This window comes from Pseudorca crassidens, chromosome 19, assembly GCF_039906515.1.
Source record: "Pseudorca crassidens isolate mPseCra1 chromosome 19, mPseCra1.hap1, whole genome shotgun sequence".
Classification (NCBI taxonomy): domain Eukaryota; kingdom Metazoa; phylum Chordata; class Mammalia; order Artiodactyla; family Delphinidae; genus Pseudorca; species Pseudorca crassidens.
This window is the reverse complement of record NC_090314.1, coordinates 8,551,965-8,578,030: the sequence shown is the minus strand read 5'-3', so window position 1 is coordinate 8,578,030 and position 26,066 is coordinate 8,551,965. Positions and strand designations below refer to the sequence as shown.

Here is a 26,066-nt window from a genome sequence, read left to right as displayed (position 1 = left end):
AAATCAGCTCAGAAAGTTGAAGAGCAGCCTGATGCAGGAGCTCAAATGATGTCATAGGACTTGGTTTTTCCTCCATCTATAAACCCTCTCTTCCCCATATTGACCATATTCGAAGGCTCCATATGGTAGCAAGTTGGCCACCAATTGTTCCAGACTCGTAAAGAGAGAAAGCTTCTCTTCCTCAAAATGTCCAGATAGAAGACTTTGGCCTGACTCTTATTGGCTCAGATTTGTTCACATATCTACCTCTGGATCTGGAGATGAATACTAACAGAAGAGGGGCTATGTTCAGTGGCCAAAACCAGCTCAGGTTCACCCTACAGATAGATTCAAGATCCTCAACTTGGCTTGCTTCTTTAAAATGCCCTCTCAGGCCACCTGTAGACAGAGGGTCATGCTTACCTGCATCTGTCCTGTTTTTTGCCTCTTGGCCTTTGTGACAGTTTCACCCGTTGATGAGGAAGGGATTCCTGCCCTAGGGTTGCGGGGGTGGCCGTACACGTAACACTGGACAGATGAGACGGCCGCAGGTTATTAGCACAGATACTCACAGTCCAGAGGAGGGAGATGCTGTGCCAGGCAGGGCCACATGGGGGCTTGCACGTGGGAACAGAGCAAATGAACAGGGGCTGTGGGAGGCAAGCTTTGTACTATCGAGAGGGTGTGGTGCCCACTGTTTCCTGTGGGGGGATGGGATCGGCTTGCGTGAATATTCCACTGGCTGGAACTGAAGCCCACTCCTCAGGGATGGGCGGCGGCCATGCCTGGTCCCCTTGATAAGCAGGGCTGCTGGACTAGGGGCCTTAGCGGCAGGAGCAGAGTGGGCAGGGAAACTGTGGATAGGCTATTCGAGGCCCTCCCGATTTTACCAGATGCCAAGGCAATACATAATGTTGGTTATTAATAATTAGGTCTTACAGAACAGGGACCTGCAAAAGGTGGTATGTAGCTCTCTCGACCTTTCTCAGAATAGTCTTTAGGGTTTCAGAAGTTGCCTGCCTTTCTTTTCTGTACACGTCTGTCCCAGGTTGTCATCCCCATCCTAGCCAATGAGAAGAATCACCTAGACTGGCCCCACGTGGTTTGCCAAGATGTCCAGCAACACGCCCACAGCCTCCAATGTGACCTCTTGGTTCTCCTTGCGCAAGCGAAGGGGAAAACTTTGCTGCCTCTTCCAGTCGGCTCAGAAAAAATGGGGTTTGTGGATTCTGAAAGTGAGACCGCGTAAGTACCACCAGGCTGGCCATATGGGCCTCAGAGATGTGGGAGATGCTGGTTTATCTGAGTGTTGTCTTTACGACTTTTCTGTTCCTGACTCTGCATATCTCTTTGTTCTGCACACAAGCCCACTGTTTGCCAGCATCCTCAGACTGTATGTTTTGTGCTGATGACTACCCTCGCCCCAGTCCGTCTGCTGGACGTCTTTTAAGGCTGTCACGCAACATGGCCTTTTTTCTGCTCAGAACTATTTCAGGGCTGAGAGTAGCCAGGCTGATTTCAGTGTTTCGCTTATCAGGACAGTGTCTCGCTTATCAGGACAGTGTCATCATTGGCAAAGACCCAGGTCCGGTCTGGGAGACAGCACGCCTCTTCCCAGCATTTACCCAGCACACACTGTCACTGTCCAGACAGTGGACAGTGGTCCAGACAGTGCTCCTCCCCCAGCAGCTGGAGACTTTTTTCAGGTTCTGGGGATTTTTTTCCAAACAAACAAATCTGGCTTTGTTGAGGCTTGAGTTCCATGCTTCCTGTGCCTGGGAAGACATTAAAGCCTCATCCTCTTCTCCATGTAAGAGTGATACCAACTATCAGCTTCCACTTACCATTCCAGGTTTTCTTCTGTCCTGTGGGGATTCTTTTCTTTTTCATTCAAGCCAGGCTATATATCTAAATGCTATTTTTTAATCATCTTCTATCCAGCATTTCTATATGTTTGTGGCAACAGGCCATCTTCCTACATGTGCTTGGTCTGCCATATTGCCGGGAGTCTCCAAATGTATTATGTCATCATTGTGTATTCAGGGCCCATGATTTTATCTGAAGAATAAGTAATGCATGGGATAGCAATGTACTTTATAATGAGTTTTTGCTGTTGGAAGTAATTTGCTACATATATAATTTGAAGCAATTTCCCGGTTAACTGTTAAACTTACTGTGGTTTAATAAAAATACACAATTTTCAAAATAAATAAATTCAAATTACCCTTTTCCTATTCCTTTTCTCTTTTAACATAATAACATTCACTGTGTGTGTATATAATCATTGCTGAGTTTGTCTCCCTTTGTTCAAATTTGATAATTTCCCAAAAGGTTGGATCATATTTCAGGGAGGTGAGTATCTTCTCCCTTTAATACCGTCCATAATCACTTGTGCCATATCATTGCTCAGCAAATATGAATTTAATTAAATTAAGTGAAGGTAGGTTTCTGGCATGAAAATGCAAATGACAGATTCTCTTTCTTTGTCACCCATGTCCTGGGTTCTTGGCATGAACTATTGTCAGTTCAGACTTGGTGAAAAGGCAACCAAAATGTATTTTTGATTTTTAATCCCTTCCAAACATCCTTAGTTAGTTAGTTTATTTAGAAGGTGTATGGGGGGAATGCATGGGAATTGCATTCTTCATTAGAAAAGTGAGGACAAAGGATAGTAATGTTTGGATGTCTGATAGCTTGCCATGTGGAGGAGAAAGTAACCTATTTCCTCTTACTGCAGAGGTCAGAACTAAGACCAAATGAGGGACTGGCAGGGTGATAGATGTGATTCAAAGTAGAGACAAACTGTCTCCCAGGGAGAGCTGATCTGAGGAATGTGCTGCCTTGTCGAGTAGGGAGCTGGCTGGCATTGGTGGGACTCAAGCAAGGGTTGGGTGACCATTTGGATGTTTTCTGTCCAGTGTATTCCTGCACTGACAGAAGGACTTCATAGGATTCGGAGTTCTTAAACTAGCCTTCAGAATATTGGCGAGCCTCTGAATCTTGAATAATTGTGTATGAATAACTGTATACACACATGCATAAGCAGCTTGTCTGAGGAGAAGATCTGTACTTTTCACTGACTACTCGGTAGAGCCTGTTATCCAACAAAAGTTAAGAGTGCTTGGACTGGGTTTCCCTGGTGGTGCAGTGGTTGGGAGTCCGCCTGCCGATGCAGGGGACACAGGTTTGTGCCCCGGTCTGGGAAGATCCCATGTGCCGCAGAGCGACTGGGCCCGTGAGCCATGGCCACTGAGTCTGCACGTCCGGAGCCTGTGCTCCGCAGCGGGAGAGGCCACAACAGTGAGAGGCCCGTGTACCACAAAAAAAAAAAAAAAAAAAAAAAAAAGAGTGCTTGGACTAAGTGGAATTTCCCACCTGTTTTTAAAAGATTTGGGATTCTGTTTTGGGGGACACCCAGAGTTAAGCTATTTCCAGTGTCCCAGGAGATTTGTTGTGTCTTTCACAGCTTGGATTCTATGGATAAGTCAGTCATGTATGCCATTGAGTCTGCAGTGATCCAGTGGAGCCATCAAGTCCAGGTGGTTCTCAAGAGGGAGTCTTCCCAGCCTCTCCTACAGGGGGAGAATCCCACCCCACAGGTGGAGTTGGAGTTCTGGAAGAGCAGGTAGGCACAGACTCAAACCCTGGGGAGCAGATGTCTCTCAGAGGATAATGGGCTGGGGGAGGCAGCCATTGAGTCTGGTCCCACCCCCAGGCATCTCTCATCACCCCTGGAGCAGACAGCTCGGTGTCTCTCATCACCCCTGGAGCAGACAGCTTGATGTCATTTGGGTCAATGCAGTTCTTCTGTGCACTGGGAGTTGACACTTTCCCCAAGGTTCAATAGTCATGCCTCGTTTCTTGAGCTACCGTCAGTGTATCTTCTGGCATTTCTTCAAAGGCTCTTTCAATTACATGTAAAATTAATGAACTCTCTTTCATATTTTCTACTGTCTACTCCCTTCTCCTTGGACAGTCAGTATGCACACATTTTTTGTAGGATCTGGAGAAAGAGAGGGGTTTTGGCAGTTCACCACTGAACGGCGTCTCCTAGGTTCCAGGCGGTCATTAGTCCATTGTCCACTGTGTCTTAGCCCCACAGGTTCTCGAAAGACCTAATTATTGCTCTTGCTCATTCCCCCTCTTCCTCTCCATTTCCCTGCGCCTATTTATCATTGTGCTGATTAATCTTTTACTCAAAAGGAGACAGACAGGTGTTTGAGGCAGGTGTCCCTGTCCTTGCATGTCATGTGACCAGGCATGCCTGTAGGGCTCCAGTCCCACTTGCACCCCGTGCTGAGATGCCCCATCCTCTTGCCTGGTTTCTGATCATTCTGCTGACCTACTGCGGGGCCCTCCTCCAGCAGCCTTACCCTGACACCTCTCTCACCCCACCCCAAACCTGCCTGCAAGAGCCAGTGACCTCCAGCTGCCAAGCTTTTGAGCCACCAGATGGTCACAGCAGTGTTCCCTGCTGCTACCTCCTGGAGCTGCCCCTCTGAACCTGTGTTCCAGACTCAGGCTTTGGTCCTCACTGTTCTGGGAACAGAGGCCTCTGCGGAAGCACCCTGAGGCAGGCTTCCTCTCTCTATCTGAGGGTGGGTCATCGCAGCGTGACTTGTGTTTCCTGATGTTCACCTGGGTTCCCTCTTCTCCTGGTGCTGCAGGTCTGAGGATCTGGAATACATTTATAATCAACTGAGAACGATAAAGGTGAGGGGCATGGCGGGGCTTCTGGACAAGCTTCAGAGCAGCTACTTCCCAGCTTTCCAAGCCATGTTTAGAGATGTTGTAGCAGGTGAGGACCCGCAAGTATTTTCATAAATTGACTCAAATTTCGTATTTATGCTGAATTATCTTCCTCTCTGATCTCAGCAGCTTCCAGTCCTTATAGCCTCCAACCTGAGACAGTCTAGCACAGAGGCAAGAAGGCCAAATGTAGAGGCAGGGAAGCAGCTGCCCTGTGCTCTGTCTGCATTTCCAGCGCTTTGTGCCCTTGACAGAGTCGCCTCACCTCTCTGAGCTTTCGAGTGTGCCATGGAACAGCGCACACACTTCCCACCTGCTTCCCTGGGCTGCTGTAAGGTGGGGTAGGCGGAAGTTCCTTACTGACTCTACCGCACTGGCAAATGCGCTTTGTGATCCCCCATCTCTGCAATTTACCTCCTTCCACCCCCTGGCCCTTCGGGAAGTCTCTGTTCCATTTCTAGCTCCATTCTGCCTTTTTTGCGCCTGTCAGATGGGACTGCAATATCCTGGCCATCTGAGCACCAGACAAGATCGGCCCTTGTCAAAACTGCAAATCTAGCAAAGTCTATAATTAGAAAGAGGTAAAATTTTTAGGGCTCCCTGTCTCCTCATCAGTGCACTTTGCTTCTTTCCTTTCTCCTATCACAACTCCTCCCAGCTCTTCAGTATTGTAGGTCAGAATGTGCTTTTAAAGGTGTTTGCAATTTCATATAATTTAAGCTTAACCCAAGCAGTGATTTTCAAACACTTTTTCTCTATCAGAACTTTCCTTCAATGCAATCTCCTGTGTGAGTCCAAAATTTAAAACTTGCCAAGGTGTATTTGCTCTGCTAAAGAGGGAGTGTCCTGTGTCCAGAGCCCATTGATGGATCCCCTGTCCCACCTTCTCCCACAGGGTTTGGAAACCACTCAGATAAAGGAATGAAAGTTCCAGTGGTGGAGTTTCTTACATGTGCTTTATAACAGAGAAGAACTGGTTTAAGTAGCTGGTCTTTGAGGTCCTTCCGGGCCCTAAAATCTCATCCCGGAGGCTGCTCTGCGAGCATCTAGAGCTGGCTTGGAATGGGGTCCCTGTTGGGGTCTCAGTTTATTGCTTCTGTGAGAGATTTTGTGTGCCAGAGGAATCAACTGTTATTCCCAATTTACACTCCAATTCAAATGAGATAGTGTCCCCAAAAGTGATATGTGTACCAGTGCTGGTGTGAGAGATGGTTGTGGGAGATGTATGGACAGGTGTATTTTAAAATGTGCTAACGGGTAACTTTTTTTGGCACATGATACAAGTTTTCCATTTATAGTAGAGATTTAAAGTTTTCATTTTATATGATTTTATTTCGGCTAAAATGAGAGTCAATTTAGAGAAAAGTATGAAGTAATACTACAGGTTGTAGGCAATCATGACAAATATCATAAAGGGGGTATGCAAAGGACTGAAATTTGAGGCTCTGAAATAAAACATATAGTAAAAGTATATTTATGAGTTGGTTATTTAGAGCCCCAAATGTATTTTTCACGTTAATAGGTTAATAGAGTACAATCATTCACATTGATTAATAGTTATAAAAGATTCGGTTCCCCAGGCCAGCTTCTAAAAGTTGTTTGCAGAAGAGTATAGGATAGCAATGAAAAGAAGTTAGAAACAACAATATCATCATAGTAGTCCCAGAGAAACACCACTGTAAAAATAGAAATCCTTGAAATATATAACTCAATCCCGATGATGGAAGAAAAGAAATTTTGATTAGAGTTGCCAGGTAGAGACTTGGTCAGAAATATTGGTGGGGTCTATGGAGAGTAAAAATATTTTAGAAGCTTTCAACTGATTTTCTCATTTCAGAGCATCTGTCTTTATTCTGCACAGATATACTAAGTGCATTGTTCTTATCAGTCACAATCAGGGTAGTTCTTTGGCTTACAGATGGATGGAAGAGAAGGAGAGGAAAAGAGATAGTCCTGGATTAGTGGGCACGTGGGAAGTAAAGAAGGAGGTTAAAAGGATGTAGGCAAATGTGTGGGAGCAAGATTGTCTGAAGTGGAATTGACTGGGCAACGAAGAACCTTGGAAACCGGAAGTAAAGATACGCTGGAGGGGAAAGGACCAGGGCAGTAAAGACTAAGTGGGGAGTTCTCGCCTCTGGCCACTAGGGAACAGGGTCGGCACAGTACGGCCCAGTTGCCAGTCCAGGATATTTGTAGGCGGATGTGTGTGGAGAGAAGTAAAGGCCAGGGGTTCTCTGGAGCTGATGTGGACTGGCTCACAGTTTCTCTGTACGCAACCCTTTTCAAAGCGCCCTCCCTAGCACTCAATGACTGCAAGTTAGTAGCTTGAGATTAGACATGGTGGGAAGATTGGGAGTATTTACACCCCAGAAACTGGCAAATGCTAAAGACTTTTGAGATCAAGGCTTTTGTCCCAGAAGGGCTTGTTGTTAAAGATTTATCAGCAAACCACACATATCCCTGTGCAGCTGGGGTTTATGTTTGAATTTTGTTTTGTTTTGTTTTGTTCTGGTCGTGCTGTGCAGCTTGTGGGATCTTAGGTCCCCAGCCAGGGATTGAACCCAGGCCCCCTGCAATGGAAGCATGGAGTCCTAATCACTGGACCTCCAGGGAAGTCCCTATATTTGCATTTTTTAAAAGCTGTGCGCCTAACTCTGTTCATCTCTGACTTCATTTGGCTTGTGAGCCAAGGTGATTGCACCCTGGAATAGATGAGCTGGCCCTCAAACGTTGAGCTCTTAAAAATCAGGGGCATGCCTATTTGTATGATTAAAGGAGATTTTGCTTATTAAAAAATATAACATAAAAAGGAAGCTCCTCTGGCACAATGGTCTCAGTTTCTCTTCCCTCGAGGCCCATGTGAAAGCCTGAGCGTGTGCTCATTGGAGTGGCTGTTGGATTCTGACACCCCCCACCCCACAGTGGTTCTGATACTTCCATCAGCTCCCCCATTTAAGAATCGCTGCTCTAATCAATTTACCATGACATCTGACTTTCAAATATCGGATTCACATAGTCCTTCCCACAAGTCCATTTGGGATATAAAGTACACCTCTCAAACTCCTGTGTGTAGTGAGCCCCACAGCCATCAAGCCAGGGCTTCAACATGATAAGCTTGGGGTATAATCTTCCTTTTACTCAGCTGAGCAGGGGTGGCCGATTCACAGTCTAGGCAAGTTATTTAGATCTTAATGTCTTTCCTTATAAAGTGGAGTAGTAAAGCTACCTCACAGGGTTTTCTATGAGTTGGTATATGTCTCGTGAGTTGGACAGTGCCTGGCATATTGAAACTGCTTACTAAATACAGTAATACATATATATTTTGAGTTTCCTTTAGGATGAATGCAGAGCTTCATCCACATAATAAAACCCAAGACCATCTGCTGTCACATGACAGTGCCTGGTTATCTGCTCAGGAAAGAACCAGCCTTTATAAACCCTCCCTTCCTGTTCAGTTTGTTCAGTGGACTTTTGCATTCCCTGTAAGTGGCTCTGCAGAATTAGTGCCCAGAGCTACTGGTTTTCCTAGTTTCCCCTCTCAGCCACCACAGGATGGCTGGTGGAAGCCGCTCTCTTTCCTTGCCTGCATTCAAAGGAAATGGCAGGAGATTTCCCGGCTTTGAATACCAGCAGAACCTTTCCATAATCAGCCTGGGCTATTTCTGTATTCCCTGTGACTTCTCCTCTGTAAGAGCTTCATGAGATTCTTTATTAGCAAATACTTATCAGAGACATTACCATGTATGGAATGCCTGCTTTGGTCCAGGCACTGAGCTAGCTGTATATGAAGATTCTGTGTGTGCTGCCCTCGGACCTTCATGAGAAACCTTTAAATTAGTTACTGTTCAGCCTGTTGATGAGGTTCAGAGGGGTTAAACATGCCCAAGGTCATACATTTGATGTATCGGCATTTGAAGGCAGATCTCTCTGACTCTCAAACCTGTCCTCTATCATCTGTCTTGTATTGCCTTGGAGTTAACAGCAGCAAAGGAAACAGCAAACAGTTACTGAGCGTCTTCTACACGCAGAGCACCAGACTGGGGCTGGGAGGGCCAGGAAGAGGTCCAGATACAGGACTTTTATAAGAGAGCCTCCTCAGACCACTATCCCAGCTGCCCAGGCTCTTCTGTTTTCAGTGTTTCCTCATAAGAGCTAGAAAGTTTTCAGGGACCAGCGCTCTCTGCTCCCTTAGTGCAGGAAGAGATCGCAACCATTGCTTTGCAGATCCTTCACTCCCAGGCCCCAGGGCTTCGCTCCGTGGGTGTGAGCCTCAAGCCAGGAAGGTGACCATCGTCTCCAATTCCTTCCAGCTCTGATGGAAGCGCGGGACATCCACACGCACCTGGTGCCGCTGCACCGCCACCTGGAAACGCTCGAGAGCCTGGAGTTTCCTGAGGTGAAGCCACGGCTGTGGCCTCTGCTGCACGTGGTCTGCCTGATCTGGGCCACGTGTGAGCCATACCGCTGCCCTGGGCGCCTGATGGTGCTGCTGCAGGAGATCTGCAACCTTCTGGTCCAGCAGGTTTGCGCCCAGGATTCCCCAACCTCTCACTGGATGGCTCCGAGTCATGAGAAGAATAAAGTGTCCATTGTTCTCAGGGCAGGGAAATAATTAGGGTCCAAAGGGTTCTCAGACTTGAATTGTTTTATCATCACAGCCAGTAACTCACAAAGGTGTTCTCAGTCCTGCTGGGATCCTTAGGAGGACCCGGGTCAGGCGCAGGGTTGGGGTGGTAAATTTCAACCTCCTTAAGGATCTTAATGGCCTGGTATTAGGTCAGTAGCAAAGCCCAGCAGCTAAGAATGCTGCCTCTGGAGTCAGGTGTCCCTGTGCCACATCCCGCATCACTACTTGTCAGCTGTATGTGCCTGGGTGAGTCTCTCACCTGCCCTGTGCCTCACTCTCCCTCTGTGCAAGGGTGGGAAGAAGAGGACCTGCCTCGGAGAGTTGCTGGGTGGCTGTGAGGCTCCAGTGTGATCCTGTATGGCAAGGCTCACATCATGCCCCCACGTGCTAAGAACTCACTGCCCGTGAGCTATGTAGAAACAGCTTCTTGGCTCACACGCTCTATGCTCCTTAGGGACCCATGTAGCACCAACCAGGGCAGCATAAACCTTGGGGAGGGCACCTGTAAACAGAATGAGGCCTTTAACAAGGTTTGGGTGATCAGCCCCCCAGATTGGCTCACATCTGTGGAGCACATTGAAGGCTACAAAGTGCTGTGACATCCCCGTCATTTGTGCATGAACCCTGCGAGGTGGGCAGGGAGAACCTTGTTAATTTACTATTATTATTTAACGATGAGGGCTACAGCTCAGAGAGTTTAACTGAGTCACCAAAGGTCACCCAACCCAGGACCGGAAGCTAATTGTTTAACTCCTAGACCAGCGATGTTCCATCACTGCATGTTTGTCAGCCAGGACTCTTACGACTGAAAGTCTAAGAAAACCCAACCCAAACTAGCATCAACAAAAAGATAACCTATTGGCTCATTTATCTCAGAAGTCCAAGGAAAGGTTGGCTTCAGCCCTGGATTACAGTGAGGCCTGGATGAGGTCACCAGGACCCAGTTATTTTGGCCCCTCCCTGTGGTGGTGAAGATAGCTGTCCAGTGGATTCAGACTCACAGCTTTCCAGGTTCAAGCCTCTGGTTCAAAGAATTTGTGCACTCGAATTATTTACTATAGAAAACCAATGAGTCACAACGAAACACCTGGAAAGGACACCTGCCCAGCCCCAGCTAGCCCAAGGAAAGTCTCACTGTGTTTCCTTGTCTCTGGTTGGTCACTTTCAATCACTGACTATGGCTTGAACCCAGGTTCCAGTCTACCTGTGGAACTGAGGATGGGGTCCGACGTTTCCTATATTAGGCTTCTGAAAAACGTTGGTTGGGCAGTTACTCAGTTGAGAGCTGTGGGCTGGGCAGAGTTGTGGGCCGTCCTGTACCTGTAGCCAGGCTTAGTGCCACTAACCTGTCTGCCCTCCAGGCCTCTAATTATCTCAGCCCAGAAGACCTCCTGAGAAGTGAGGTGGAAGAAAGTCAGAGAAAACTGCAAGTGGTCGTGGACACCTTGAGCTTCTTCAAGCTGGTGTTTCAGGACAGAAGGGAGAATCTCCATTCTTACTTCAAAGAGAACCAGGAAGTCCGGGAGTGGGATTTCCAGTCCTCTGTGGTCTTCGTGCGATTGGATGGCTTCCTGGGGCGACTGGGCATGGTGCAGGTGAGTGTTCTCGTTCCTGTCAGGCCCCCGGCTCCATGCAGGAGGGAGCCGTCCAGGGATCCAGAAAGTAACAGCCATAACAAAGAATGAAGTCATGCCATTTGCAGCAACATGCAGGGACCTAGAGATTATCATAGGAAGTGAAGTAAGTCAGACAGAGAAAGACAAATATGTGATATCATTTACATGTGGAATCTAAAAGAAATGGTACAAATGAACTTATTTACACAGCAGAAATAGACCCAGGGACATAGAAAACAAACTCGTGGTTAACAAAGGGTGGGGGGAGGGATAAATTAGGAGTTTGGGATGAACATACACGCACTACTGTATATAAAATAGATAATCAACAAGGACCTACTGTACAGCACAGGGAACTCTGCTCAATATGTTGTAATAACCTATATGGAAAAAAATCTGAAAAAGAATGGATATATGTATAACAATCACTTTGCTGTACACCCGAAACTAACACAACATTGTAAATCAGCTGTACTTCAATTTTTTAAAAAAGTATAGTATTTAAGATTTCAAAAAAAAAAAAGTGAGGAAGAAACCTGAACATTTATCAAATGAATTAATTTTTTTTTATTTACTTATTTATTTGGTTGCACCAGGTCTTAGTTGTGGCAGGTGGGCTTCTTAGTTGTGGCAAATGAACTCTTAGTTGCATCATACATGTGGGATCTAGTTCCCTGACCAGGGAACGAACCTGGGCCCCCAGCATTGGGAGTGTGGAGTCTTATCCACTGCATCACCAGAGAAGTCCCCAAATGAATTAATTTTTAAGACTAGCTGCCTTTCAAGATGTAAGTGGAAATCCTATTTTATTCTCTAATGGCAATTAAGTTTTATCTCCTTTTCATTACATTTTGTGTATGGAGAATGCACTAAGAGAATTATAATGTATCTGCAATTCCCATGCTGTATTATTAGATCAAAATTTGGCCTTTCTTTTCTTTATTCCATGTTTGTGTCTGCCTATAGGATGACCAAATAAAAAATGAAAAAGTAAAAAACAAAAAACAGAGTAAGAAAAGGTCCAAGACAACATGGTGGTTGCCCCACCCCCACCCCCCATTGGCTGGAAAAACCCATGATTCAACAACTATTTTGATTGGTTATCATGTAATGGTAGTTTTACCGTACTAGAAGTTTAGGAAATTCTGATCATAGACTCAGAAAGAAGGCCGAAGGAATCAATCGACAAATACAGTTGTTTTTCAAATTACCCATAATCTTCTTGCTAGAAATCTCATGCAAAATACCAGCGAGCTGACCTGGTGCAGCTGGCCATTCCCACAAAGCCACTGCTTTGAACTCTACTCTCCCACCCTCAGGGTTGCTCTGAAAACTACAAGACTAGCATGAATCCCTGTGCAAAAGAAATACGACTTTTGCTCAAAGTTGTGGCTCCCCTCCAGCAGTTTTTTAAAAGTTAATATGAATGTTAGTTTAAGGTCCAAGGTGAGAAAGCATAAGGCTTTCTCTTTTGATTGTTTTAGAGTTTAGTGTGGTTAACAGGTGTTTTCACACTTTGCAACTCTGTATTTACTGATTGAACTTTGCAGGGAGAGTAGTGGGCATAATAAAACAAAATAAATACTTGTCCTAAAACTAATTTGGGAAATTCAGGGTCAAGTTCAAGATTAAGACAATAGCAGTCAGGACTGAGAAGGAATCAGAATCATGTTTCTAGCATGATCAGCAGAGATTTGGGAAAAAGAGAGGGGCTATATTGGGGGAGGCTGTGATAAGTGGCACAAACCATGGGATTATGAGGATAGGAGAGAGTGAAATTGAATCTGTTCATTCCAGCTCAAAAAGCATCGGTCCAGCACTGCCATGCACCAGGCACCATGCACCAGGCACTGAGCTGGGACCTGGAGGTAGGACGGTGGCTGGGATACAGCTTTGCTTGTAAGAAGCCCATGGACCAGTAGCCATGGCCCAGGAGACGATAGAGACAGATGGAGGAGATCCAGGGATGCAAAGACACAGAATCAGGAAGTTTCACTGAGGCGTATTAAGTGCCATGAAAAAAGCAAAATTGGCGTGTTATTGGGAGCAAGAAGGAGGGGTCTCTAACCTAGAGAAGGTCTGAGAAGGTGGGAGCACAAGAGGAAATGAATTTCAGAACTGGAGTAGGAATTCTCCAGGGAACGAAGACGGGAGAGGGAATAGAGACAGACAAAATGTATAAGCGAGAAAGCGAGACGAAAGGCTCACCTTAAATCCTTCACCGGGATCACAGAGAGTATAAATAATTGATATCTAGCTTTATCCTAAATGGATCCTTTTTCCGCAGCCGTTTCTACCATGGCTCTTGATGAGCAGCCTCCCCTCTTCCCCCTCCACTCCGTCCCTTCCTCTCCGGCACCAGCCCCTTTGCTCTCGTTCAGCCAGAGGTGACAGACACTCTCCTGCTGCACCCTGCCCCTGGCCGCCAGGGTGAACGTGGCAGACAACTGCCTTTACTGTGTGCAGGCTGTCCAGCCTTGAGAGTGGTCCTCACCCGGAGGCCAGGAAGCAACGCTCAGCTCTGCAAGGCTGTTGGGCTGTGCTCGGCGCTGCACACATGCTAATGATGGGACTTTGCATATAGACAGCTATCCTAACGCTGGGGCGCCTAATCTGCTGGGTTTATTCAGTAAAAATAAGCAGCCTAGGCCACCAGTCTCCCTGGAGTCATTACCCTCACAATAGTCTGCTCTCAGGCTGCTTTTTCTTTCTGAATCAAGGGCACAGGTGCATAAAAAGAAGTTGTCCCAGTTTAATTAGAAGATGAGTTGAGTGTCACCCGCTCTGTCTTCCTGCTCCTTCCCCTCTTCCATTTTCGGTCCCTGGCTCTGCTTCACTTCTCTGCTCTTAGGCCAAATTCCACCACTGCTTTTCTCCACCGATTTCGCCTTGCCTCCCTTTTCCCTCTTCCTTCCCTTTCTGCTGGTCTCCCTTCCCCTTCCCTGTTTTCCTCTCTCTCTCTTTCAGTTTCTCTTGGGTCTTTGTACACCCTACATTTACCTGATTCTCCCTTTTCCCATGGCTGCTTCTTTCCCTTGTCCTGGTATTTCTCCCCTTTCATCTTTTGTCTCCCAGACACTTGCTCAGACTCACCCCCTGGCCCCCAGCTCCCTCGTCTCTTCCCCCCTCAGCTCAGTGCAGTGGGACACAGACTTATCGATCTGCTCCAGGCATATTTCATGTTGCCCTTTAGTTAACATTCTGTGTATCTCTGTGATGGATGCCTGTTTGAAATGAGATTAATCTACTTCTCTCCAGCAAGAATTAGCATGAACCCGGCCTTATACATCTTGCCGTTCTGTACACTTCGTGGCCCCCGAGATGTTAATAAAATGACATCAGCGCGTTTCCCTCTCTGCCTGCTCGTGTCCAGGGTTAAGTTGTTTAGGGCTGGTTTTTAGTCTTCATCGCGCTCTCTCATTTTTTTCCCTCTGATTTGTGTGGCTTTTTTCCTTTTGCTCTTTTGCTCTTGCTCTTTGAAACAAGAAAGTTTTATTGTGCCGATTGATGCTTCCCCTCTGGGCACCTGCTAAGTGAAGGTGGGGGCAGGGCCTGCTTGGCCGGAGGTGCTGTCCGCCTGCAGGTCTGTCTGCAGCGGCGCGGAGTAATTGCCTTCGCCGCAAACCGCGGTCCTCCTCCTCCTCCTCTTCCTGCTCCTCTCCATCCCCATGACGCAGCTCATCTCTTAGCGTGCCAGCCCTTGGGAGGGAAAGGAAGGATAGACCAAGAAAGAACTAACAACTTTCAGTAGCCTGTCTCGTGCCAGAACTGCAGCCTTAAAACCTTCGTAAGAGCTGGATATAAGAACCTTTATTTTAACAAATGAGCACCATTAAGTTTGACACATAAATGAACTTGCCCAAAGTCACAGGCTCAGCGAGGTTTACCTGGGATTGGTACCCGGTACCCAGGGGAACAGGGTTCCAAGTATTGTCTTTCCACCAAACTCAGCCGTCTCCCAGCGATTCTAAAGGTCTCTTCCCCTCCCTCCCTCCCTCCCTCCTCCCTCCCTTTTGAGGGTCCCACACTGGTTTTGTGGTTTTCTTCTGTCCTGACACACTCTATCCTGCATTTGCACACACTATTTTTACCACATGATTTCTAGGTCTTTTTTTCTGAATAAGTCATTTGGGTAAAATTATAATTCCCATTCCATGAAAGGGCCTTACTAAGGAAATCCCAAAAGTATATAAAATCTTTGCAATTTGAAGCAACAGTCAAAAATCAAAGGGGAAGAGAGTCTTCAGCTGCCTCTTGATTCCTACCCTCACCCTGCCTTCCTGCTCCGTGCTTCAGTGCGCATGCACTCACACACACACATTAAACACACACACATTATACACACCACACTCACAGAGACGCACACAGCGCTACAAGTACATACACACATTATACACCACACTCGTACATACACTGCACATATGCACACAACACTACACATACACACTGCACATATGCACACAACACTACACATACACACATACATACACTGCACATATGCACACACTACACATGCATACACATTACATACCACACTCATCCATACAGACACTGCACATATGCACGCAACACTACACATACATACACCACACTCACACATACCACACATATTGTGCATACACAGACGCAGTCACACACTACACACACGGACATACATACACTGTGCACACAACACTGCATACGACACATGGACACATCACACACAGAGAGTTCATTTTTGTGTCATAATATTGCAGATTCTGCAGGTGCCCTGTTTATGTTTCTCCCCGAAGTCTCTTCCCTCAAACAATGTAGTAAGTAAGCAGCTTGGAGAGAACCCCCATTTCTTTCATTGTCAAATTGCTGTAAAGCTGTGATTCACTTGGAGACAAGATGATTTCCTGCTGAGGCTTCATGCGCGGTAATTAGCGGGCAGATACGTAATAAACTGTCTGAATCTACAGCGCTTTTCCTTTGCTCTTTCCTCAGTCTCCAGCCCTTTCGCTGCCTCTTTTCATTTTGGCCTAATTGGGCTGCTTCCGTTTTAGCCGGGCCGGAGCCCTCGGTCACGTAGGACATTAGCCGCATGAGGTCGGCCTCCATCAGAAGGTGAAGAAAACTGTTTCCCAATGACCTTTGAGATTTTCATCTATGAATGTCTGCTTTGTGCTTGCCCTTAATGAATTCTGAAGGCATTTCTTTTAAGATGTGCGGCCTCTCCCGAGAAGAGGCTTGCTGTTTGTGGGGTTCACGGCACAGATGGAACCCACCCTCACCACCCTAGTAAAGGCTGCACAGTTTTTCGTTAGAATAGTAGCTGGCTGGTCCAGCCAGCTGCCTGGGACCCCATGCTCTATGTAGCTTCTGTCTCTAAAAGGAGCGTCTGTGTGTTAGCTATTGTACATCTCTCAGCCACCAACCTGATCTAATGACACCGGGGTAATGAAGATTAATTACTGCACCTACTGTTTATTGAAGTTGTACAAAGGCACTTCCGCTGTAACTCTAACCTATTTGCAGGTTAGGAAAAGGAAGCTTAGAAAAATCAAATGTCTTGCTTTAAGTCTCACAGCTGGTTAATGGCAGACCAGGGCTGTGTGAACCCAGGGATCTGTACCGTATCCTACACTCTTTCCACGATGCCCTCTGTCCTACCACTGAACTTGCCATTTTCAGCCTGTATATAGCGTAATGAATTTCGTGTGTCTACAACGATGACGGTTAAAAATGGATATTTTAAAAATATAATTTAAACCTCTTATTGGTTTAATGGCCTTTTTTTTTTGTGAGGACTTCTAAATAAACAAGAAAAGAGCTTACATTTAAATATTTTAGGAATCAAAGATACAGTCACCGTGATTACTATAAATCTGTTACTACGGTGGTAAGACAACTTCCCACCTGATGCACTAATCTTCTTCACAATACCTCCGTAATGTCAAACTTCTAAAATCCACCCAGAGATGGAGAGCTCACTACCTCTCTTAGCAGCCCAGTCTGTGGTTGAGCCTTTCAGGCATGAGATGGTTCTGTTTTATGGAGTGGAACCACATGAAATTGCTATTTCTTGTAGGTCAGAATGGTCAAGTATAAGAAATTGTATAAGTTCAACCTACAACTTGACACCAAATCTCTTGGGTCCCATTTACTCATTTGCCTTAGTTTTGCCCTCAGAGCAGGACCATGCAAGGTTCTGCCTTGCATTTGACCAAAGCCCTTCAAACATTTAAAGACACAGTTTGGCCTTGCTTTCTAATTCTCTGCTCTTGTCTAATTCTCCTTATTTTCTCCAATTGCTCTGAATCCAATGTTCCTAGAGTCTCTACCACCCTGTCACCTTCTCCTGGAGGTGCTGTCGCTAAGTCAAAGGTCAAAGGTCACGTCTTCTTTCATTCAGTAAATATTTCTTCAGCATCTGGGAGTCTTCCAGGGACTGAAAATACACCTCTGGGGTGTTTACAACCTACTGAGAAAGATGGATAGAAAATAATGTAATATAATCCCAAATAGTGTATTATAATGCCAGAGTATTATAAGAGTTCTAAAGAAAGCTTACGCAGGGGAAGGGCATAGAGAGTGCAGGAGAAAAGTGGGGTGGGAGGTTCTTTTTATTTGGGGCGGGGTAAGGAAAGGTTTAAGACCTGGAGTTGAACCCTAAATAAATGTATTGCCCATCGTGTGTTTGTTAAGTAAAGCAAAGTAAATATCCATTGTTTTGGGTGACCAGAGTTTCTCCAAAAATAGAATGATTATGTAAGAATTCTTCTAATACCTATGATTTGCCTGTTAGATTGGAGATAAAACACCTTGCAGTGACCACCCAGGACCATGCTTCAAGAATTCTTGAGAAATAAAATAGTATAACAAAATTATCATCTAGTTTTCCGATGTAATCAAATGCATCGAGATGCATCTGCCTTAATTTTACAATGGTTAGAAGGGAGGGGATATGGGGGTATATGTATACATATAGGTGGTTCACTTTGTTATACAGCAGAAACTAACACAACATTATAAAGCAATTATACTTCAATAAAGATGTTAAAAAATAAATAAAATGGTTAGAGGGTATTTCCTAAAAGTTGAAATTGACATCCACAGAATTATGAAAAATGGGGACCCAGGTGACATTCCACTGCACAAATATGTTTCTCCTATCACACTGACAGCAACTAGGCACTTTTTGAGTGACTTGAATTACTATTTAAGTCTATTTCATTTAAATCAAATTGACTGCTGTTTTCAAAGTTGAACGTGTGTTTAAATAAAGACTGCCCCATTTCCCCAGTGTTGGCAAGATCTCCTGGTTTGGGTGTATGTCTTCCTTCCCTTGGCTGGTTCTTCCTCCTCCTCTCCTCTCCCACTTCAGCCACCTGCTCACGGCCATGGCTGAACACAGCTGAGCAAAAAGCGTTCTTAGATGGCTGCCCAAGGCTGCATGGATGGGCACCCACCTGGCAACACCGGGGAAGTCAGCCACTTCTCAGCACTTCCCAGTGTCTCTGTCTCTGCTGCTGGACTTGGTGTCCCAGCGACAGGAAGGAGATAGGCAGCCCTCTGCTAGCCTAATGGGTCAGCCCATAGCGGTGGCCAGTGGCAGTGGGAATTCCCTGAAATGGTGCCAGGGCCTGCTGGGTTTCCAGCCTCATGTCAGTGTTCCCTTTTCTTTACTTTTCAAACCTCCTCTGGATAGAGAGCCGGCTCCCAGGGGTCCACACCACGTGTTTGCCAAAATGACATAAAGGTACCTTAATTTCCCTCTTTCCTGTTGAAGAGGTAAGCACACAGATTGGAAGGGATAACAGGGAGAATGTCTTGGTTTGGAGGTTTTGTGATTTTCGATGGGTTCTAATGAGAGGTAAGTACAGTCTGTCACGTTAGACGTGTCCTGAAGGCTTCCATCCTATCAGAGGTGAAGCATCTTCGATAGACTCGGGCAGGGTCCTGTCCTCCCCAGGGCTCTAGGTTGTATTGTCACCTGTCACTTAATCCTGAGCACAGCTGGGCCACTGCCACATCAACAGTGACAGTAATGCACACTCGCTGCCTATTTACTGTGTGCCCGGCACTGGCCTACATCCTAAGCCCGCATTGACTTGATTCACTCTCACTATTACTGTCCCAACACAGAGCTGTCCTCGCCCACCACCACCCAGCCGGCCACAGGGTCTACCGCAGCATGTACGCCCGGCAAGGGCGCCCCGCAGATGTCTTTTCTTAGCAGAAGTCATTGGTGAGAATGTTGGTGCCACCTCTGAGCTTGTCCTCCGGACTGTTTGGAGGATCCACTTTCCTGTCAATATCCTCCAAAATACCTGTCATTCTAGAACCACATAACATGGTTCATTTGAAATTAATTTTTTAAATAGGTATAAAGCCACTAGCCATGTAGATAATGTTATTATTATATTTTATTTATTAGAGAACACGGAAAGAGGCTGAAGCATAAATTTGATTTGTGTGTGTATGTTCATTTTATTTATCGGAATTTTCTCTTCGTTATCAAGTCTCACCAAGAGTTATTTATACCAACCCGATCTAATAATAAGGTTACAAAACTAATCAGGCTTCACATTTTCCTAAGCAGTCACCCACCCCCATATAATTTCCAGCCCTTCCCATACTAATTTGAGTGTCATCTGATGTTGTTATCATCATCATTATTATTTTAACTCTATTGCAAATTGTCTTTATAGGATCTTCTGAAGACAACTTTGGATTTCCACAAATTGGGAAAGCTTGAGTTTAGTGGCATCAGAGGGAGTGCTCTGAGCCAGCAGGCCCAGCGGATGTACAACGAGTTTCAAGAGATGTACAGGGTCTTCTCAGAGTCTTCCTATGACTGCTTGGACCCTCAAAGCATGGTAGAGCTTGGAAGAGCTAACTTGCAAGTTTGTCTCTTTCTCAGATGCCTGTAGCCTGTAGGGTCTGGGTATTTACTTGCATTTTCCCTGTGCATTTTCTTTGGCTCTGTGGTCCCCATGGTTTTATCAGCAGAGACCACTCTTAATTATTCTTTGTGTCAGGAGAAAGATCAGGGGAGGGCCTCTTCCAACTGCTGACTTCTCCAAGCAGATTATATGCAGAGTTTCAGAGATGCTGAGGTGGGGATGGGATGATGGTGGAGGCTGTGGCTGCCCTGCAGCTCCCAAAGCTTTAAGCTTTGAGCAGTGACTGCTAGGTGAAGGCCAGGCACACTTGGGCAGAATTTCATTAGTGGTCTGGGGAGGGGTGAGTGACGCAGTAGCCTAGTTTTCCATTCAGACCCTGGTTCCCAAGGAAATACTTAGGATGAGGAAAGGGCTAGAGCTGCATCTTCCAGGATCAGGACACAGGGGCCCATATCTAACCTGTAGCTCAGGAGAACTGAGACCTGTGAGTCCAAGCCTGCAGGAAACAGAAAGAAGCAAAAGAGTCAGTACAGAAGTAGGGAATGGAGTTCCCTGAGAAGGGAATGGCTGAATTGCTGGAGAAGGAATTTTGAGAGTATTTGAGGGAAAAGGAGAGAGAAATTCAGCAAGAATCTGCTCTGAGCATCTTCCAATGTCTAGGGGGATCTTAATTGGCCAAACCCAGGAAATGTCACTTTCAAAAAATTCCATTAGTCTAAAGTAAAAAAGAAAGAGTTGGAGTACAAAGCAAGATATATACCATATGTTTGCTACCGTGTGATAAAACAAAGCAAAACAAAATCCTATGCACAGGGAAACATATTACAATGCTAATATGGTTGGGTTTGGGAAGTAGAAAAATACTACTACATTTTCCTACTTTTCTTTGTCTTTTCATAAAAATATGCATAGCTACTGTAAGGCAATAATAAGAAATAACCATTCCACAAATTAGAGATTTGAGTTAACAAAGTTTCTCTGAAAATTGCTACATTCGAAGAAAGGGCACACTTTGGGTTGCCAGATAAAATACAATAATTGGGACATGCTTATAAAAAAATTCACTATTGATCTGAAATTATATTTAACTGGGTGTCTTGTATTTTTATTTGCTGAATTTGGCAACCTTAGGAACAATAGCTAGCCGCTGTCTTAAGCAATTAAAGTGTAGTTAGAAGAAATAGTGTATACTAGTTTAATTAGCTTACTTTCCTCCTAATGGCCAGATCAGTTTGCTTACATTGAAAAAAATAGGATTTTCACTTGGTGGGGGGAAGGGAAGTAGGGGGTAATGATGGAATAGCCCCATTGCTGAGGCGGCTTTTGGAGTGGCCTGAGGTGGCGGGTGAGAGCAGGGGCTTCAGGGTCTGGAAGGTGGGGCCCAGACAGGAGGGACAGCGTAGCAACCTCACATCCAGCTCTCTGCACCATTTTGCCTAGAGTGTCTAGGCAAAAAATGCTGCAGTAATAGGGTAGCTATCTACATGGATAAACACTAAGGCACGCCATGGTGAACTGTGGAAAGTTAAAATAAGTCCGTGGCATAACCGATTTGAGTACACATGTTCATAGTAAAGAACACAGCAGGATGGGCCTTCAGAATATCATGTTTCCTTACGTCTATGTGATGTCTCTTCAGGAATTTGAAAATGTTGTCTCTGAGTTTAATCAGAGAGTAGAAGACCTTGACCGGAGACTGGGGACTGTCTTTATCCAGGCCTTTGATGATGCCCCTGGTTTGGAGCACGCCTTCAAGGTTTGTAAAGTAGGGGAGCCACCCCATGCTTTATTCTCCCCGCCCTCTTCCAACTGTTTTGTTCCTGCAGAGAGGAATTGTTCCTGTTAGAGCAGTATTGTGGGTGTCGCAGGGCAAGGGAGTGTGCAGAACTGGGCTTCTCAAGTTGACAGCTAATGCTTTTCTGCAAACAGGATGATGTAAAAATGCTTTGTAAGTGAGTTTCTTCTGGAATGCTTTCTTTGGGCCTTAGTAGAGTACCCATTGAAAGTGAAGAAGCCTGCTGTGGTCACCATCCTAAATCCATGGCTCTGCAACACCGCGGCTGTTTAACCGCTGCCGTCAGGTTGGTTCAGGCTGGAGCAAACCACTCAAGCACAAGTAACTGGAGTAAGAAGACACCGGCCCTAGCCCTGTGCTGCCTAGATCAGATGGTACGCAAATGCGCAGGAGGGGGAGGTTTAGGACGATGAGTAGGTAAACGTCTACAGAAATGAGAGATCTGGGTTGTGAGACCTGAAGACTTAGTGGAACAGAACAGACCTTCCATAAACTGAGACAGCACTTATTCTGTAGAGCCTGAAGGTTTAGAAACAGGACTCATCAGGTTACAAGGAGGCAGAGTTTAGCCAAGTAGAGGAAAGAGGTTTCTGTTAATGCTATTTAAAGATGGAATAAACTTCCTTGAGATGTAGGTAAGTTTCCAGGAACTGAACATGTCCAAACGTAGACTGGGTGATTTGTGGGACAATTGCAGAAGAGGCTTAAACCCAGGATGTGTGAAACCATGCTGTTCTAGAACACTGGGCATATATATATTTAACTCATTCAAGAATATACATATGTATTCTTTAATAAATACCTACTACTCTGTAACTCAGGAAGAGTTTTAGAATTTCTCTCTCCAAGTATTTAATTCCAAGAGAAGGGCTTATATGTGTCTATAAAATAATCCCTTTCGCCATTAACTGTCATGGCTAATTGGGATGTTACCACTCATAACTGGTGAAGCTGGAACCCCATTTCTGCCTTGAGGATGTCCAGCCCTATCCCTCCCATAAATCCCTGTGCACCATGGATTTCAAGGCGTCTTCAGGTGTCTCACATATACTCTGAAGTTGCTCTGTCTTTGACATCATGGTGTCGTTGCTACTTGTCTACAGTCTCCCTTAAAAATGTCATCTGCCCAGGAAGGTGCTTTCGGGGGTCTTACTATTGCTCTTCTGATGATCCCCACCATGACAGCATCTACATTTATGCCAAGGGCATATCTGTCTGGGTTCCAAACACCCCAATCTTTGCATTTTGTGGTGGAGGAGGGTTCTGAGCAGAAGCAGCGAGAGACCTTTCCAACTTTGCACACCCTTTGCTACCAAGTCCTGAAGCAACACTGCTCATACCCGGAGTCTCAAAGGGCTCTCACGGAGCAGACTCTTCTTCTTTGGGCTCCAACACCTCTTCTCAACAAGGCTGCCCACCCAGTCTGTGCAACCTTGTAGGAAAACCATAACCATTCGGTCCCTTCTGCCTCCTTGGTTTTCTCTTTTTGGTCATCCCACCAACAAGAAATCAAAGCCCTTCCCTCCTCCTTCAGCCAAAACAAAAGCTTCCAATGTATATAATTTCGTGCAAAAAAGTGCCTTTTCAGGCTGGGGAAGTAGGGACCCCTGAGTCCAGATACCCCTGTTACTGCTGTAAGACCATTCAACCACTAGGTGTGCCTCATGGACATGGCCAGAAGGGGTATGTCCAGGTCAGAGAACCTGAGTCCGAGGGTGTGGGCTGGCTGCAGAGGTCCCTCAGCCCACACCTCTGTACCTCTCAGCAAGATGTGTGAGCGAGAACTCGGTGGAGACCTGCTCTCTTGTGGCTCCATGGAGGGAGAGCTACTTCCTGTTGTCTCCAGAGATCTTGGTGATTTTGGGTTGGAAGACTGGGTGGTCCTAGAAGTCATGTATTGTTATATCCTAAATATAACTGGAGTCTTCCACGACCTTGTCTCAGGGTAGCATGAGGATCAGAGAAACACAGTCCAGCAACCAGGAGGTGATTAAAAGCATTTCACATTCTGATCCCGCTGCTCCCACCAAGGGGTTAGGGCAGTTTTGATGCACAAGAAACATCTGCAAAGTATCCTTGCAATCACTGCCTTCTGGGGGCAACTGCTCCCTGAAACTCTTTTCTTGGTCCCCACTCTCAAATTTTAGCCCTCCCGATTCTCCCCAACACCCAGCCTATTAGCTTCATTTTTCTTCTCCGTCATCACCCTCCATATCTGCATTAGGTCTTTATGATGTACATCAGCTTACCCTTTCTGACATCTTTCATTTTCTCTTTGTTTCACCCTCTACCCAGGTTCTTACAACACGGCAGGGTCTGGTATGTCATTCAACACACAGGAATCCCTCCTTCAGAAACAAAGACCAGAGGGACAGACTATGAATATTCTGCCGATTCATAATTATCCATCCAGTTGCACAGTAACGGTTTTTTGACCCTCTTACATTTGTGGACAGACATATTAAGGAAAAACCAGGATACAAGATGAATGTAACCTTGGAAAAGTTGCATCTGTGACTTTTTCCCTTCTTTTCTGCCTCTGTAGCTGTTAGACATAGCAGGAAACCTCCTGGAGAGACCACTGGTAGCACAGGACACATCTGATAAATACCTGGTGCTCATCCGCATGTTCAGCGAGGACCTGGATGCCGTGAGGATGATCTACAGTCAGCATGTCCAGGAGGAGGTGGAGCATGGTAAGCTTGTTGTCACATTTGAATGGGGGACGTCTGTTACCAGAAAGGGTGCCACTCTTCTGTATTTGTTACACGTCTGCTGCGAATCCAGGGCATTCTCCAAGAGCACAACCTTCTTGCTTGAAATTCTAGACTTGGGTGATTGAAGAGTTCACTGAACTGTGCATTTCCCTGTGTGTAGGGCAGGATTGGCAGACTGACCCAGAGCAGTGAAGTCCTGACCACTGCCTCGGGTCAGTTTAGACCTCAGCATAATGTGTGAGTTGACCCTCAATCAATGTCGCCACACTGATTAATCTTTAACGTACCTCAATTCCACAGCAGATTTGTACATGCCTGAGAAAAGGTTCTTATCCCTTCCAATGCCTTATCAACCATGCTTTTGGAAGGAGGAACCAGCAGGAGCCTGACAAAGGGCAGTAACACACTGAGGTTACTGTAATTCTTAGATGACCTGTCTTGTCTATTTGAAAGTCAAACACAAGTTCAGTTCAGCTTTGCAAATGTTTCTTGAGGCCTTGCTATATGCAAGGTAAATTTGTGGGCACCGCATGCAGAGGCAGGTCAGGATAAGGGAGAGAATAATTAATCCTAACAGGTGGTTCTTCAAGGAGCGCGATTGGCATGAACAGAGTTATAAAGAACTGTAGCAAAACAAGATGAATTGGGCTGGGAGGTGGGAGGAAGAGTTTATGGAGATGGTGGCCTTGAGCTTGACCCTGAAAGATGGGGAGATGGACAGCCAGGGAGAAGAGGCAATGGTCTTGGATGCAAAGGCAGGAAACGGTGTGGAAGGTGACCAGTTGGACCTGCCTGAGCCAAACAAGGTATATAGAGGGAGATCAGGTCAGCCATGGAGTTTGGAGCCAGATCATGAAGTGCTCTGAGTGCCCTGTTAGGGAATCTGGAATTCATCATAAAGGCAACAGGAAATTTTCAAAAGTTTTTAAGTAATGGCATAACAGGACCACTATTTCTATAAACAGGTTTCACAGTGAGGTCATTAAGAATGGCTTCCACTTAGGAAGTCATCCCAGAAAAATCTGTTGGCCTCAGCTTTATGAGGGACCATCCTCCTGACTTCTCACAGTGGGATGCAGAGTTTGAAAACTCAAACACCTTCAGATGCGTATTGAATTTCTGTTGTGCATAACAAATTATCACAACCTTAGTGGATTAAAACAACATACATCTTTGAGCTCACAGTTGTGTAGGTCTGCAGCCCAGTTTGGTGTGCCTGTGTTCTTCACTCAGAATCTCAAGGCTGAAATCAGTCAACTGGGCCAAGTTCTCTTCTGGGGTCTCTGGGGGAAAAATCTACTTCCCAGCTCATTTTTGTTGGTAGAATCCAGTTCCTTGTGACTGCAGGACTGAGGTCTCTGTGTCTTTGTTGGCTGTCAGCCAGGGCCTGCTCTCAGAGATTAGAAGCCCTCCTGTCCCTAACCACATAGCCGCCCCATCTTCGAGCCAGTAATGGCATGTTGAATCCTTCTCATGCTTCAGATCCCTGACTTCCCCTTCTGCCAATAACCAGAGAAAACTCTTCTGTTCAAGGCCTCACCTGATTAAGTCAGGCCCACCCAGGGTCATCTCCCATTTGCCATATAAAGTAACGTCATCACAGGAGTGATATCTCATCACATTTGGTTTCCGCCTATACTTAAAGAGGAGAGACTCATGCAAGGGTGAGGGTCATTGGGTGTCATCTTAGAATTTTGCCTACCATGGAAGCCA

The 26,066-nt window shown here is 45.8% G+C and overlaps 1 protein-coding gene across 1 annotated transcript in view; it reads left to right on the top strand.

The window, feature by feature from the left end:
- Positions 1 to 26,066, top strand: part of DNAH9 (dynein axonemal heavy chain 9) — a 300,225-nt gene that overhangs the window by 7,969 nt on the left and 266,190 nt on the right. Inside the window, exons 2-9 of the mRNA XM_067716537.1 lie at positions 1,028 to 1,224; positions 3,446 to 3,604; positions 4,647 to 4,777; positions 9,039 to 9,250; positions 10,717 to 10,950; positions 19,647 to 19,814; positions 21,481 to 21,597; positions 24,182 to 24,332. Coding sequence (XP_067572638.1) covers positions 1,028 to 1,224; positions 3,446 to 3,604; positions 4,647 to 4,777; positions 9,039 to 9,250; positions 10,717 to 10,950; positions 19,647 to 19,814; positions 21,481 to 21,597; positions 24,182 to 24,332 — 1,369 coding nt within the window. The remainder of the gene's footprint in view (positions 1 to 1,027; positions 1,225 to 3,445; positions 3,605 to 4,646; positions 4,778 to 9,038; positions 9,251 to 10,716; positions 10,951 to 19,646; positions 19,815 to 21,480; positions 21,598 to 24,181; positions 24,333 to 26,066) is intronic.